Below are 17,351 nucleotides of genomic sequence, written 5' to 3' on the forward strand. Positions count from 1 at the left end.
TCCATCATCCTGTTGCTTTTGCACTCTGCAATGACCAATCTCCGCCTCTCCTCCCTTCGCTCTCGTTGCTGCTGCTGCTGCACCACCACCACCACCATGGGCTCAACCACCCTCGCTCCTGCCACCCCCCCCTTTTCTCATTACTTTCACTCTCTTTCCTCCCTGGCAAAATGAGATGGGCCATTCTGCTGCCGCTGCATTTCAACGCTCTCCCCATGCAGACATTCCCCCTTCATAAACACTGCTTTATTGCGCGATTCCCTCTGTGTATATGTGTGTGTGTGTATTTGTGTTTTCCACCCTGATACTTTGTAGTGTGACACAAAGTTACCAGCCGTGTATTGTTGAGCTGCCTCTCAGGGATCTAAGCAGATAAAAGTGTCGCTTCAGCCTCGATGGTATCAGCAGTCACGGACGCTTAAAAAAAAGAACAAAACACACAGACACAGTCACCTGCCTGATAAGTTCATTGGCTCGGCGTTCAAGGGGAGCCAAATTAAGGAGATAAATCGCTAATCTGAATCAATGGAATACCTGTGGTCCCCCAAGGGCCGTCTCCCGAGGCAATACAAGGAACAGAGACTCCCAGCTATTGAAGTTGCCTTTCCTCTCCCCCTCGCTTCAGTTCAGACAGAATGCACACATGCAAGAGTCTGTGAATATTGAATGCCTCTAATCTCACTCCCTCTTTGCCAAGCCTTTCTTTAACCTCCCAAAGTTTAGTTGACAAACATTAACATGCCTGAATGGGAAAAACAGAGAATAGCTGCCCAAAATATATTGTGATAACTCTGTGACTTTCCTTCCTCTCTCTCACAGTATACAGTCTGGAACTTTCTACCAAAGAACCTGTTTGAACAGTTTAGAAGAATTGCCAATTTCTACTTCCTTATCATCTTCCTGGTGCAGGTAAGGACACATTTTCTCAGCACTCCAGCCCAAACAAAGATTAGAGTTTGTTTTCATTGTTACATAATAAGAACGTTAAGGGCTATCTGTTTTGGCTGTGGCTGAAGTGAAACAGAGCCAGTGTGTGCATGTCTAATACGTTATCATCAGACAACATAATAAGTAGGGATGCTCCGATCAGGTTTTATGCTGCTGATTCCTATACCGATCAGCCATGAGTGCCGATCACTGCCAATCACCGATACCGATCACATGGACTTTCTGTACATTTTTCAATTTAGTTATGGTGAGTGCTACATGGAAGAAAAAAAACATGTTTTTTCTTACTTCTTCAAGAGAGACACACAGGTCCTCTTCAGTCTGCAGGCTGCCAAGCATGAGCTACAGGTGATGTTTTTTTGTGATCGGCAATGAATGGCATTGATCGGCATATGCCGATCACATAATTTTTCACAGAAATCAGCCGATAATGATCGGTGGCCGATCGATCGGAGCATCCCTAATAATAAGGCATATTAAGTCCAGTTGAAGATGAGTCTGGTGAGCTCTTCCTACCCACAAGAGTGTCTCTTGTATGAGAGGAAGTGCAAGAGAGTGTGGCTATTTGCATGTTGTGGGGGCGGGTGTGAAACGGTTATCGCAGGTGGGAACAGTGCAACGCGTTTGTGTTCATAGCAGGTGTCAAATCTTCTCTATAGCTCCTTCGAGCTTTCATAGTTTGTGTAGGTGTGTGTTTATTTTCATCATTCTTGAGATAATGGACTCACACTGCAGAGATCATTTGATGTTCTGTAGTTCTGCTCATTACATTTATATATATATATAAAGAGAGAGTACACATGTGAACACTTTTATCCCATATTCAAGGTGGCTTTCAGTTGCTCTAAGAAGGAATAGCCAAACCAAAGAGCAGTAGAAGCTCATAATTTAAATTTGAAGAGGGGGTATTGTGCTGTTTTTCAGGCTTTATACTGCACCTCTGGTACTTCTGTTGTAATGTTACATGATTAACAGTGAAAAAAGATCCCTATTTTTCTTACACTTTTTCAGAAAACCCTAATTTCAGCCTCTGTCTGAAACGCTTTGTTTCAGCTGCTGTCTCTTTAAGCCCCCCACTCTACAAACCCCTCTTCCTCTGATTGGCTAGCCCTCTGGAAGCCTGTGAGGGGCGGAACTTAGGGCAGACTGTTTCCTTCCATGTTGCTAGTGGCATGCAAGTGGCAACCTCCGGCCTAAAAATATGAGTCCAATGCGGAAGTGCTAAAAACTGCAGTTTATCGAGGATCAGCCTGATGCTGGCTCCAGAAGTACCGGAAACCACATACACACCAATTCAAAAAAGCAGAGTGTAGTCTGGATAGCTCATTTCTCTATCGGCACACACTGTACGGGGGGTGAATTATTTTCTAACGCTGCAATTTTGAAGATGTTGGGATTACGGGTCTTCCAAAGAGAGGCACAGCTGACTTGATTGATAAGCGGGTACACTGTAGCTGTTGGCTAGGAGGCTCAAACTCTGCCTCTTTACGTCACAATCGCTCGACAGCAGCAATATGGCTGCCGCCGCCGATTGGCCTCAAAACAGAGCTTCAGAAACAGATGTGTGACGTCACGGAAACTACGTCCATATTTTATACAGTCTATGGTGGCATGTTGTTCCACTGTGTCAGCAGCACTGATGAACCAGTTGGACGATCTTTATGCAACAACATCACAATTTCAGGAAGGCTCGCAAAGATCTCGTGAAGATCTCGCAGTATTTTAAAAACGGACTGTTTTGAGCAGTTTACTCACAAATTCAGGGATTACTATCACATAGGCATACCTAGCGATTTGAAAACTTGCACATGTTAAGTATGGACGTCTAACATTGTTACTTTATATCTATGTTTGAAATATGAGGAAGCATAATACCACCTCTTTCATATCTAAACATGAACTTCTGCTTTCATTAGATTCTCTTGCTCCTCACTCTCTTAGAACATTATCTCAATGTAAGACATAAACTACACTCATTCCATATGCTTTCTATAAAGAGTATTTATTTCAGTCTATGTACATTGATACAAGGTCAGTCTTTCTGTATCTACTTCAATCGCAATCAAGCTGTATAAAGCTTACCTCTTTCAACCATTAGGTCCATTGTTCCAGAGTTGTCAGATCATGTGCCACCCAATTAATAGATTTTATTACAGGCTATTAAAGACTACTCAGGGACGTGTAGATATCTTTTATCTAGCACGTTGCTATGGAATTACTCCAGTATAAGGTCACAAAGTTCAAAGGATGAATCAGTATGAGACTTTGTTTCAACATTCAACCCATGTCCCCAGAAGACAAGAGGAGATTGGATGGTGCATAAAATTTGGCAAAACAGAACTTCTATTTGAACTGCATGTCTCTCTGTAGGAGCATTTCTTCAGGTATTATCTGTAGAGAAAAGACAGTTTTACCAGATTTTAGCTTCATTCTTTCTGCTGCCCTATCCTCATAAGTGGAAACTGTCAGCTGGCCAAGAGCGCTGACTATAATGCATTGACTGGCAACCTTATTCCCCTGCTCTGTGCTCTCGAGTGACCTCTCCTCTCCTCTCCTCTCCTCTCCTCTCCTCTCCTCTCCTCTCCTCTCCTCTCCTCTCCTCTCCTCTCCTCTCCTCTCCTCTCCTCTTCTCTCCTCTCCTCTCCTCTCCTCTCCTCTCCTCTCCTCTCCTCTCCTCTCCTCTCCTCTCCTCTCCTCTCCTCTCCTCTCCTCTCCTCTCCTCTCCTCTCCTCTGTGTCTTTCCTATTATCTAAGCCATGAAGATGGAAACTAATGACCCCCTTTTAACATAACAACAATCCTAACCATGGTTTCAAACAGGCCTCCAGTGTAAACAGGTGCTCGTGATGGGTCTGCTCAGGAGGGATGAGCTCTCTGTGGTCGCATACAGACCAAATGAGCTCACAGAGTGACTGCTCCCTAAAGCCCAGCACTGTACTAACCTGAGAAATATCACTGTGCTGCTGTCACAAAGTAATTCCATAATTCTTGAGTCAATGGCAGATCAGTTGCAGTGTTTATATTCCCCCCTGGCCCTGGTTTCGACCTGTATTTACAGTTCCCTTTTGATCTTCTTTACTCCAGTCAGTCTGCTTTAACTTCATATTCTCCTCAGCTAGTGGATAAAGGTTGTAGATTATGAACGGTTGTGATCTAATGTGTGAAATCATTGTGAACTAATGCCGGAGCAAACCAGCAAGCATGTTTGCATCATACACACAAACACCTCAGGATTATCAGCGTGTTCAGTGTGCTGTGGTGAACGTTTGTTTGTGTGTGAGCACACTGCATGTATGTGTACGTGCTGGTGCGTGTGATGTATGACTCAGTGGGTGTCCTGGGTTTTGCTGATGGTGTTTACCCTCGCTGCAGCGTGGTTGGCGTTTCTCCACTAATCCAGCCTCTCTTGAGGGGCTCCTTATCCTAACCACTCAGTTTTTCCCATGTAGCCTGCTATTATATCACAGAGAGGGGATGAGAGAGAAACAGGTACACAGGCTCGCTGCGCGCTAATTTTTTTTCATTCGTATCACGTCGACAGAAATAAACCCTCACTTCCCCTGAGAGGTTTCATGCAAATGCCCAACCAACGACCAAATGTCATGCATCCTGCAACTCTGTCACATCCCCCTTTTGTCTCTCCCTTTTGTCATTTGGTTCCTTTTTTTTCCATCTTTCTCCCCCCCTCTCGCTCCCACATTCCACCCATCTCTCTGCAGCGCTGCACTGCTGACGTCAGCAGCAGGAAGCCCTCTGTACTTCTGAGAGCCACAAATAGACACAGGCTGATAAAAAAGCACCACTCGGCTATAAATAGCTCTGCATGTCTTTGCTCGAATTTGATCGAACTGGAATAGAGCAGGGCGAGAGAGCGAGAGAAACAGCGATGAGAGAGCAAGGGAGAAAAGGAGAGAAAGGGAGAAGGAGAGGGTGAAAGGGTGGGAGGACACGAGGGGGCCCACAGCACTGCCCTGGGACCAAGGGAACCTGCTGTCTGTCGCTCACTCTGACACACTTCCCCGGCACAGATGAAGGGCTTTGTGCTGCTCCGTTCTGCAGCTTTGATATCACACCAACACATCAGCAGCAGCACACACAGTTTACTCATATCTCTGAGGTTTTTTGGCTTTGCATTTGGTGCAGAGGAGGAAAGGTATCAGGCCATCTGGAAGTTTAGTAGGGATTGTTTTGAATCAGGGCAGATAAACTGTGTGAGACGAGCTCTGGGAGAATTATGTGTTGTTTGGCTGCGGTACAGTAGCTAAAGGTTTTGTGAAGGTTTTAGTGTTCTTTAAAGTTTGCTGTTGCAGTATTTTCAATTGGGCAGTTTTAACCCTCACCCTGTTCCAAAATGAGGCCTGTCTTTGATGCAGCTATGCCTGTGAAGCTTTTCGAGTCTGATATCACATGCTTTTGTAGTGAGATGAAAGACAGCATTTTTATAGTACCATTGTTGATGAACACTAAAAAAGGCTCCAAAATGATCCATCTCTTTTTATAGTCCTTTATTGAACAATCGCCATCAAAATTGTCATAGAGGAGCCAAAGAAATCACAATCAAACAACATTTAGGCTGAAAGTCTTCTTTGTGAAGCGTTCACTGCGCGCTGCGGTCACACTTTTTCAAGTCCGGCCATCTGGCTGCTGCATCAGAGGGACATGATGTCCTCAATTGCTCCTGTAGTTGCTTTTTTTACCCGCTGTGATCAGCCAATCTTCAATCTAGACATGTGGAAAGATGTATTGACCTATTATAAGCAAAAATGAAGTGCTCAATCACTATCACCTATCACTATCACCATCTGTAATTAGAGAAAAGTGTGACATTGGGACAAATAAAACAGTACAGTGAGAGACGGATGAAAATCAGTTTACAGCAGGGAAGATTCCCCCTCACTAGTGTTTCAAAGTAAATCAATGAAATTCACTTTAAAAGCCCACAAAATTACACATGTAATACAACACTTTCCAAATATGTAGATTTAGATGTTAAGTGCACATTTTGTAGTACAGAGCCAGACATGATTATGCATTTATTGTATCCTCCATCTTTGTTTTTGAGTTTATTGTGCAATTATTTATTAGTTACTTAGTTTATGGTCATCCTTTATGTATTTATTAATTATTTAATGTGTTACTGGTATGTATTCTTTAAAGTTTTTTTTAACTTTTGGGCATTTTGCCTTTATTAGAAAGGACAGCTGGACATGAGAACTGCAGGAAATGTGGGGAGTAGAGAGTTGTGAAGGACATGCAGCAAAAGGGTTGAGACTAGCAACCAATAGGAGGACTATAGCCCCTATATATGGGGTGCACTTAACCCGCTAGGCCAACCAGAGACCCTCTGGTATTGATTTAATTGTTTTGCTTGTATGTTCATGATCCACTGATTTTCCTGACTTTTAATGTTCAATAGAGAAATTAAAAACAAAAAACAGGGGGGATTGAAATCAGTGAGATGAAGGAAGAATTAAAATACCATTCATAAGCAACAGGGGGCGCCATTTCCCTCCTTGTAGACATAATTATCTAGCTTACAGCTATAGCTGAGTGTACACACATTGTAGCAGCAAGTGAAGATATTGTAGTTGATGATGCACCACCAATATTTCAATGCTAGATTATATTTGTCAACGTTTTAAGCAATTTTTGGAGTCCATAGAAGATTGGAGTCTGGGATTTTTAAACTGTGGACAGTTTCACTTTCAATCTGCTTTTATGTCACAGAGATAGAAAGAGATACGCAATAGATAACCTTATGAGAATCAGTAAAGGGGCTAATGCCTCCTCAGGGTGTGCTGATATTGAAAAATACATTTTTTCTGTCGATTTGTTTTTTTTAGATGTTCGTATTTACTCATCCTTTTGTCCTATCAAAATTAAGCCTTTTTTGTCATCAAAACCTGAGACTGTTTAAAAACCTAGGCAGCACAATAAAGTACCCTGAATATGAAGCCGAAACATTTAGAGTGCCCCCTAGTGACTGGCTGCAGTATAGGCCTTAAAGCCCGCCACCTCCATTATATTAGATGGGACATGAGTCAAACTTAGAAAATATAATACGTGTCATGCTTCTGTCATCATCACAAGTACCTGTTCTGTTGTGGACTGTACTGGGCACAAGGATCTTTGCTGTTTTATTGGTGAGCTAAATGTGTGCTTTGGTTAGCAGAAGGTAGGGCTGGGCGATATGGTCTAGGAATAAAATCCCTGATTTTTTTTTACAAAAAACTAAATTTATGAATTTAATTGATTTTGTGTTTTTCCCCTGAAAAAAGAAAACTACAAATGACTAACAACAAGTTTTGATTTAATTTTACCAATAAAATTTGACAAAGGCAAACTGAATTTTCCCTTAAAGGCACAGTGTGCAGTACATAGTGACAATATAGACTTGGTAGGAATGGGCAACAATATTCATTGTACTGATAGACCTTTTTTGATGGTAAAAACTTGACAAATGGAGTAGCTTACTTATCATGCATCAGAGGAACTTATTTCATTAAAGGTTGTTTCACGGGAGGGGTGGTGGGCAAGGAAGCGTTTCTAAAATCTGCGGAGGAGGTTACAGAGAACATCTATATTTTCTTCTTTTTTTTTTTTAAATCGCCTGAAACCAAAAATTTCGAATCAATCGATTAAATCAATTTATCGTACAGCCCTAGCAGAAGGGGTTTGATGCCAGTCCAGCTGCTTCATCAGCCAGATTAGTACTGCACATGTGTTGGTTTCAAACAAGATGTTAGGCAGTAAAAAATGAACAAGCATCAAAAATACCAGAGGCAATCTCTTTTCTTCTCACATCTAAGAAAATATGAAAAATTCACATCCTGAACCTAGCATTATGAGTCATGTAGTCTTGTGATTGGAGCGTGTCGTTACATCATTAACAAAGAGGATTTGGTCAAGCGAACAGTGAAAGGCTCAACACAACCAGGTTTAACAGAGAATCTCTGGAATCCTCTAGCTCTGCCTATAGCAATGCGTCATGTGTAATGGGTCTTTAACATAGAGCACCATTTGTTACCCACATGTGCACACACTGCTGTTTTCCACCATTGAGTAATCTCACCTCTGGCTTTCAACACCTGAGGCTTCTGCAGCAGAATTATTACTCTTTGCTTCTGTCTTACCAGAATCGCCAACCACTACAAATAGAATGCAGACTCTCCCCTGAATCTGCACTCCTCTTAATAGTCGATGAGCCACAGTCCATTTCTGCCTCGCAACTGATTCCTCCTCTGGTAAATTGTAATCACAGTAAAGCTTGGCTAGGCTAGTAGTTGATAGCTGATGTACCTTTATTTGAGTGGGTCTGCATGTACGTATGTGTGAGTGGGAGTCTGTGAGGGTACAGAATGTGCCTGCATGCTCTGATCTGTTCGCGATTACTCGGTGCAGCAGGTTTGTTTTTATTCTAAGCTCCAACACAAGTGAGTAAAAACACAGGAGGCTGCTTCAAAACACATCTCCGGTTCTTCCTTGAGCTGATGTCTGTCTGACAGCGTGTAATGCTCCTGGTCAGAATACCAACAAGCTGGATATGTCGTGCCTTTGCGAGCTTGAACACGCACGGGGGACACCAGCCTGCTTTCTGCAGGATCAGAAATGCCAGAGTAAATCCATCTTATGATGGTTTTGAGGCGCACACAAACACACTGGTGCATTTTCATACTGGGGCTTTAGCTGTGAGCCTTGGTCAGGTGCTGCCCCTAAACTGGTTAGAGGGATTACTTGATCACTGGGCCCACTCTTAAGATAAAGTGTGCTTAGGCTGTACTCTGAAAGCTGTCAGTCAAATTGGTTTGGTGTGCAATACCAAGCTTCAACTATTTCTCTCTTTTTTCCGGTTCAACACTTTTAATCATCTTACATATAAGTAATATTTTCTGTACGACTCATGTCCATCAGAGGCTTCATCAAGTGCCTGCTTCTGTCTGTGCATTGAAACATTAGCTCACTACTTTTTTTTTAACAGTTATTTAAATACTTTATTAAAAAAGGTGGGATACTTTATTTAGCTAATAAACTACATTTAGCTTGCAGGTTCATAAACTCAACCCCAAGAGAGCCGGGGAAACACAGGTTTTTGCATCAGACTGGTTGACCCTGTGTTTTTGCATCTTTTAATTTTCGCCTCATTTGCTTTGAAAAGGGGGGGGGCTCTGCTACCTGGCCTCTATGTATAAACCATTGTAGTGGTGAATACTGAGGGAATCTTGACCTAAAATGGGCTGAGAACACCAGAAAACAAGCAAACTGCAGCTCAGCTGGCAGACCCTCTTGGTATCATTTGTCTACTGCGAATGCCTGAAGAGCACAGATAATAAAAGATTTTCCAGATTGTACACAGTTAATGTTTGTTTAGTGAGGAGATCTTTTCAGAAAACTCTGATGATCATGCTAACGTTAACTGTTAGGGATATGTGTGTTTTGTCGACCAAACAATTAAATATCCTCACGCTAGTCTGAACCAAAATCTCTAGCTAAATGTTATTTTGCTGGCATAGAATGCTGGACATATGTTGTGTACAGAGCAACCTGCCACTAGTTGGGGACATAGCTCTAGTTGTTGTAAATAATGCTCTACTACCCCGATGAAACCAAGCACATCTCATAGCACGGTGCGGTTCGGCAGTGTATTGATCTAGAATATGGCATGGCATAGGATATTTTTGTATGTTTTGCACATTAAAGTAACCTGAACCTGAACCTGAACCTGGCAAGGCAGCTTTATTTGTATAGCGCGTTTCATACACGAGGGCAATTCAATGTGCTTTACATTAAAACATTAAAAGCATTGGTAACATTCAGACAGGCATAAAAGAGCACAATTAAAATGACAAACAAAATTAAACATAGAAAAGAAAAGGAAATTTAGAAATATGTTAAAAGTCAATTTAAAATTTGCATTTAAAGTGAGTTAAAATAAGCTAAGATAGGAAGGCAGTGGCAAAGAAAAAGGTCTTAATCTTTGATTTAAAAGAGGTGAGAGTTGGAGCAGACCTGCATCTCTAAGGGAGTTTGTTCCAGATATGTGGTGCATAACGACTAAATGCTGCTTCACCATGTTTCATTCTGACTCTCGGACTGAGAGCAGACCAGTACCTGATGACCTCAGAGGTCGAGATGGTTCATACAGTAGTAGCAGATCAGCAATGTATTTTGGGCCTAAACCATTCAGTGCTTTATAAACCATCAGCAGTATATGGGAATAAAGTTGTTTGTAGGCTGTCTCTGGTTAAACTGGCATATATCCACTCGACTGGAGCAATGCAAAACCAGCACAGGCATGTGGACATTAACCTGCATGGAGGACCATGGGCTTATGGTGATAGCATTGGTAACTTGAGCTACGTCTGGCAATCCAGTTTGACATAATTTACCTGCAGACCTTGTGATCCTGTGTTTAGCCCTGTTAAACATATTGTTCCAGGATGTGCATTATTATCTATAGAGTAGTTGGTAAGCCGGAATATGAATTTGTGTTTAAACAACAATGAAATGAGTTGCTTCAGAACATCCTTAGTGACTATCTTGTGATGATTAACTCTCATTTTAAGTTTTAAGTTTTCATGCTGTTATTCCTGCATCATCCTGCACCGAATTATATTTTAAAATATTGAAAGTTCATATATTTGACCAACGCAAAGCTAGTCGCCTCAGTGTCTTCTCGACTATGATTTTGATCGTCGACTTTCAGGGGGGCAGCCTCACGCTGTACGTAGAAAACCACCGCATACGATCTAGCTTGGATCACACACGGCTCAGTCAGGTAAGGTGAGTCCAGCAAAGCTTTGTGTTGGCGCTGTCCCATGCCTTGGCAGAGGCACAGAAGTGCTGGCATGCCTGCAGATTGAGCACTCTGTCCCTTGCCCACTTGATTAAAAGTTCTGTGGTCCAGAACCTTACTGGCTCCCTCTGCAAAATGTAAATGTCTCCCCTGTGTTTCCTACCGATGAGCAAAATGGGGAATAGTAAAAGAGCCTTAAAGGGAGAGACTACACCCAGCATTTAGAGGGCGAGCCACATCTACTTAACTACACAACAGACTCCTCCCTCTGTGGCCACAAACACACATGGTGCAGTGAGTCTTTGTGTACAGTACACAGTGCATTTGAGTTGACTTTAGAGGTCATGTATTTATTTATGAGTGTAACCATCACATTTCTTTGGAGTGAAGTTGTTTCTTTTTGTCCACAGGTGATAGTGGACACCCCCACCAGCCCAGTCACCAGTGGCCTACCCTTATTTTTTGTGATCACAGTAACGGCTATCAAGCAGGTAAGACACTACTTAAAGTTGCTGATGGTTATTGATCATATCAATTTATTGTCCCCTCTATCCCACGTATTTCTTCACACTGTCCCGCTGCGTTATATCCTTCCTCTATCTCTGTATAATTGAATAAGTCCTCCTGCCTTTCCAATCCCCTTGCTGTGATTTTGTACAAAGTATGTGACTAATTCAAAACTTGAGAAAGCAGTAATGTTCTTCGCTGGTGAATTCTGATTGGGGAGACGAAGAAGAAATAGGCTCTGGGGAAATGGGAGAAAAACGGGGATGGAGAGAGTCTATTACAGAGATAGAAATTATTAAGCAGAGTGTTGTATTCTTTGAGTGTGTTACTGCTGCGTCTCAGCTTCAGATGTATTGTTTCAAGATTGGCTTTTTAGTTGGTCTACCGCTGGGACTTTGAAATGCACAATAGTGGGTGGACTTCCTTCTGAAAATATGTGGGGCGCACTGATAGCGCTGGACTGCCTTCAGACAGGCTTTGAAGTGGGACACTGAGGCGATCTGCCCGACTCCATTAGTCAGGCTGAGGTGAACTGTACAGTTCGACTGACCATCCGTGGAATGCCTCCCCTGCCTCTATTCCCCTTTCATCCAGCTGCCATCAACACTCTGCATCTCTCAGATGACCTTCTCTCTCCTCCTCTCACCTTTCCTGGCTATCCCACTTTCTGGCTCAAGCTTCACCTTGGCACACTCTGTGGTTTACTTCTCTAGTACCGCCATGCATCTCCTCAGCATCCCTCTAATCTCCATCACTATCTTAAAGTACTTAAGAAGTCTACACCTAGCTTTGTGCCTGATGCTGCTGCTCCAGCAGCTTCAGGAATTATGTTTTAACCCGACTCAGTATTATTCCATCATATTCAGTACTGGACAGGTGCTCTCCTATCCTGCTGCTGCAGGCATTTTTTATACATAGTAATGAAATAGTAATTGTAAAGATGACTTTACTGTATGCAGTGACACCATGTACCTTTCTCACTGTTTCACCTCACCTTATCCTATGGGTTATATTATCACAAAGACTGAATTTAGAATTTTTCTATAGCTAAGCAAATAACACAGATCTGATTCTGATATTTTGCCGCAGGGCTACGAGGACTGGCTACGGCACAAAGCTGACAACGAGGTGAATAAGTATCCAGTGACAGTGCTCGAGGACGGCCGCAGGATACGGAAGGACAGCGAGAAGATCAAGGTACCTTTTATATTTCCTTGGAGACTTGTCCAAAGAGAAGCTGCAGGCAGCTTGACATGACAGTGTTTGGAATCAATTCACCCGGGAGAGCTTGCTCTGCCAAACTGATTACATGTTCAAACATGTTTCTGATTGTAATAATGTTCCCAGGGTGAGTTGCGCAAGGTATTTCTCCAATGTATTCTCATCTGATTGTGGTATGTGACAGTGTTTTTAAATATTCATGGGTTAGACATGTATTCAATACGCCACAAGAATAATAATGATGGTACTTCTGGTCATGTTAGAGGGCTGCTATAGTGCAGCTGACACCACTGAGTTTTGACAGCATCCAGCTGTCAAAACCAGAACATTGTCACTCTGCAGAAGTCTTTGGACAGCTGCATCCAGTTCAGGAGCTCACACAACTGCAGGCTGCCTCCTGTTGCTAAAAGGACAAGAGCTCAAGTAAACATTTGGAAAGGCAAAGAGTGCCAGGTCTTTTGTGTCTGCAGTTGACCAAATTAGAGCTAAAAAGAGGATGATTATTCACCAAGAGTTAAACAGAGGGCTGTGCAGGGATTCTCATGTTACTCTGTTTATGCTTGATGTTAAAGTACAGTAGGCATTTGTTTACTCACCCAATGTTGACAGTGATAGATTTAGTGATAGCACTGCCTGGTGCTAATGTCGTTTAAAGTTGTGATCTTTGTAACCTTTGCCACTCATCCTACAACAAACTCGACTTCAAAGTACGAGAAACTAAGCTGTGAAAAGCCTTCACAAGTGTTTTTTTTCATCAGGTTGGAGATGTTGTGGAGGTGGAGGAAGATGAGACCTTTCCCTGTGATTTAATACTGCTGCAGTCAAGTCGAGATGACGACACATGTTACGTTACCACAGCAAGTCTGGATGGAGAGTCAAACCACAAAGTAAGAAGGACCCCTCTGCTGCCCCTCTCCCGCCTGTTTTAAACAACACATCAGTATTTTATTTATTATGTGTCTTTTACTCTAAGTTTAATCATCCAAGTTGTCTTTTATTATGACTAGATTGTATTCTGTTAAAAATTTGATGCTTTTGAGTATTATGGGAAGGCATTTCGATATAGGCTAGTAACCTTTTTTTGAAGATTTATTTGACGTCACAGATGTTTTCAAGGATAAGGAAGTTGTTTTTTGCTTTGATTAAAATAGGTCCTCTAAAATACATATTTCTGCCTTTCATGTTTTTTTATTCAAGTGTGAGTCACAGCATACGGCTGTCTCTCTACTTTCCTTCCTGTATCTGTGAGCATGAGGCAGGGGACAGCTAAAACGATCACTTGACCTGCGCTGGTGACGACTCACGCTCCTCTCTCTCTCCCTCCTCCACAGACACACTACACAGTGCCAGACACAGAGAAGGATCTGGAATCTCTCAACGCCACCATTGAGTGTGAACAGCCACAGCCTGACCTTTACAAGTAGGAACTCATCATGTAGCCCCAACAAGTTTACACCACAACAAGCATGCGTTGCCTGTGGTTTGTTGAGCCGTGTGTTAAATCAATGCTGCTTGAGCGTGTTCCAAACGACACTAATGTTCACATTTGGATTGTTAAATAGAGAAGTGGGCCTGATATTTTCAGTTATCTTTGATAAGCCCAGTGCAAAGCTGGTCATTACTTCCAGGAATCTGAGACCAGTCCACAGACGTCCTCTGGCTCCCCCTTGGTGCAAGGAGTAAAAGAATTGTCATCTAGCCAGACATCAGAACGGTGTTTGAGACATGCAGAGTAAGCAATGGCGCCAATTTCCTGCTATTCAGAGTCAATAAAACTGATGGCGGGCTGTTGGCTAACCACCAGTAATTAGCTGGCTCCCAAATCTCTGCAACTGATTTTAGGTCAATGGGTATTTACAGTTTTGCTCAGTAAATGACCCTTTCAATGGTTTGGATACCTCAAGTCAAATCTAGTGTTTGATTAACAGATTGAATTACACGCAAAGTAATAACTGACTGACTTTTTCAAAACAACTACAATCTGTGTGCATGTGTCATTTTGTTCCAGGTTTGTTGGCCGTATGCACATCTACAAAACCAATCAGGAGCCTGCAGTAAGGTGAGACTTTTCAGTAAAAGCTAAATCAAAACACAGTAGCTTAAGCACTCATTTGCTTCTCTTTGAACCACCAACAATTCATTATCCCATTGATCCTTCATCGGAGACAAGCTTCAAAATTAAAACAGGCTGGCATGGCTGCTGCCACTGCTTCCAAACCTCTCCCACAGGCATTTATCACTGACTGTTTTGTAATGGCTGTATAAACAAATGCCAGTGTCCTTCTCAAGAACACTGGGACCGGTGTAAGCCCAGACCGCAGTCGTTCTGTGTATTGTCACTGCGTATTTTAGAGTGGATGCCAGCTTGCCTGCCAGGTTTCCATTTAGAGAATGGGGGAGTGTGTCGATTACACAGCTTCTGTGTGACTGAGCTGTTTGATCTACTGATGTGATTGTGCAGGTCTTTGGGCCCAGAAAACCTGCTGCTGAAAGGGGCAACTTTAAAGAACACTCAGCGAATCTTTGGTGAGTCAAATGGGTTTGACTCTATTACAGTCACTTTTATTAGTGAGGCTCTGTCACTGCAACACAACTCTCACTTCTTCTCCTCCTGTCCATCCTCAAGGTGTTGCAGTTTACACTGGCATGGAGACAAAGATGGCCCTCAACTACCAGGGAAAATCTCAGAAACGTTCTGCTGTGGAGAAGTAAGTCCATAGGAATCAGTGTTAGCACTTCTGCAACACACAAAATACATGAAGGTTATTTTTAATTAATTGAACTTCTTATTTCCCAGATCTATCAACGCCTTCCTTCTGGTCTACCTTTGCATATTGGTTAGCAAGGCCCTTGTGTGCACAACACTCAAGTATGTGTGGCAGGGCAAGCCCGGACAGGATGAGCCTTGGTATAATGAGAAAACTCAGAGGGAGAAGGACACCAATCTGGTGAGTTCACGCTGAAATCAAAACAACATGCCTGTCCTTGTAGGAAAAGCTTTAAACAGTTATAGTCTGATTTGCTCAACAACAACAACCCCTAACAAGCCTGTAGAAAAAGGGTGTAGAAAAACACAAGCCAGAATGTAACCTCAGCTGCAGGATCTAAAGGGCAAGAGCATCTAAAAGGTTGTGATAGCATTACAGTAAAACGCTCTATTATGTGCAATGCAAATGTTACTGAACCTTGAAGTCCCTGGTTTATTTAGTCAATACTTACCCTCCGCAAGCTTGTAGTCATAACTTCTGAGCTCAAAGTTTCATTGTATAAAAGCCCTTTACTAGCCTGGCCTCTCCCAATAAAAACCCTCTCAGGGAAATGTCCGCTGCAGACCTGTATTGTGATATGGTCCATTTCATTGGATGTTAACCCTCTGCCCCAGCCCTCAGTGGACTATGAAAACTCTGTTCAGCCTCCTTTTCCCTCACTTTATATGTGTGGATTAGATAATGTAGGCCCATTTGTCTTTGCTATGTCATGCCAACAAAGTGCAGCGTCACTTTTCAGGCTAATTTCCCGTGCCCGCTTGTACATGATGAAGTGTGCAGGACAAGTGGTGCAATATATAATTAAAAGATGAAAAATGTATATATATATCTTTGTTTTTCTTCCAATAGTACCTAAAGATGTTCACCGACTTCCTATCCTTCATGGTGCTCTTCAATTTCATCATCCCCGTGTCCATGTATGTGACGGTTGAGATGCAGAAGTTCTTGGGATCCTTTTTTATCACCTGGGACAAGGATTTCTTCGACCCTGAAATCAAGGAGGGAGCGCTGGTCAACACGTCAGACCTGAATGAGGAGCTAGGACAGGTAGGTCAGGCAGAAGGCCTAAACTTAATGACGCAATATCTAAATGGCAGCACTTTATGTCTCAGTGGAATTGATTGCTGTAAACTCAGCATTCCTTTTTCGTATTAATTCATAAGTCTTCTATTCATCTTTTGAGGCATTAAGAAGTCCTGAAGTAGTACAGAATAGAACAGAGTGTCCTTGAACATTGATTGAATCTGGAAGAAATGCTACAGTGGCACTAAGATTTTAGCCACCGGAAAAAGCTTAGAAAAATTACCATAATGATAGTCAAAAGTAGTATTTTAAAAATGAGTACCTTATCCACATGACACATTTACCATGACTGTTAATAATCTCCATGTGTTATGCAAAGAACAACAACTTCCTCTTTACAGCTCAGACTCCTAACATGCTCCTAACAGGATGTGGTACACAAGTAAGGCCAGAAATCTGCCGAGTGTGCAGAAAAAAATGACTGAATTGTGTCATCATGTCATGACACAGCATTGTTGCTTAATATCAAGTCAAACTGAGACGCTATAATATCAAAATACACAACATATCAGTGTGTACCAAGGTTATTATCGTTAACGAAAACTAACAAAATAATGAAAATGAGAGGTAAAAAAACATTCCCGTTAACTGAAATAAAACGAGGCTTTACAAAAAAATGATAACTAACTGTAACTGTATTGTGAGTTTACAAAACTAACTAACTTAAACTAAAATTATAGATAACATGTAATTAATTTTCGTCTTTGTCAAGCTTTCTTATACATAAACTCAGTATTATATGTTTTATGTACCGTTGTTGTTGCAACCATTTTTTTGTTAAATACAATATAACAGAGTGACATTTTATTTGTTTTATGTGGGTGGTTGTTCATCTGTCCAAGGTGAATACATTTTTGAAAATAGTATGATGTTTTGAGTTTTTTCACACAATAATTTTTGTGACCTTTTTGAATCTCGCCCCTGGCAACTAACCCATATTACAAAAAATACTAAAACTAATACTGAAACTAATAAAAAGTGAACTAAAACTAAGCATTTTCAAAAAATAAAAACTAAACTATCAAACCGGC

At 41.9% G+C, this 17,351-nt stretch overlaps 1 protein-coding gene across 5 annotated transcripts in view; it reads left to right on the plus strand.

Moving 5' to 3' along the window:
- Nucleotides 1–17,351, plus strand: part of atp11c (ATPase phospholipid transporting 11C) — a 51,208-nt gene that overhangs the window by 20,812 nt on the left and 13,045 nt on the right. For all 5 annotated transcript variants that reach the window (XM_034689969.1, XM_034689967.1, XM_034689968.1 and 2 more), the window contains exons 3-12: nucleotides 820–909; nucleotides 11,152–11,232; nucleotides 12,338–12,445; nucleotides 13,228–13,356; nucleotides 13,801–13,889; nucleotides 14,478–14,528; nucleotides 14,931–14,995; nucleotides 15,096–15,177; nucleotides 15,267–15,417; nucleotides 16,087–16,284. In XM_034689969.1, coding sequence (XP_034545860.1) covers nucleotides 820–909; nucleotides 11,152–11,232; nucleotides 12,338–12,445; nucleotides 13,228–13,356; nucleotides 13,801–13,889; nucleotides 14,478–14,528; nucleotides 14,931–14,995; nucleotides 15,096–15,177; nucleotides 15,267–15,417; nucleotides 16,087–16,284 — 1,044 coding nt within the window. The remainder of the gene's footprint in view (nucleotides 1–819; nucleotides 910–11,151; nucleotides 11,233–12,337; nucleotides 12,446–13,227; nucleotides 13,357–13,800; nucleotides 13,890–14,477; nucleotides 14,529–14,930; nucleotides 14,996–15,095; nucleotides 15,178–15,266; nucleotides 15,418–16,086; nucleotides 16,285–17,351) is intronic.

Source organism: Notolabrus celidotus, chromosome 8 (assembly GCF_009762535.1).
Source record: "Notolabrus celidotus isolate fNotCel1 chromosome 8, fNotCel1.pri, whole genome shotgun sequence".
Classification (NCBI taxonomy): domain Eukaryota; kingdom Metazoa; phylum Chordata; class Actinopteri; order Labriformes; family Labridae; genus Notolabrus; species Notolabrus celidotus.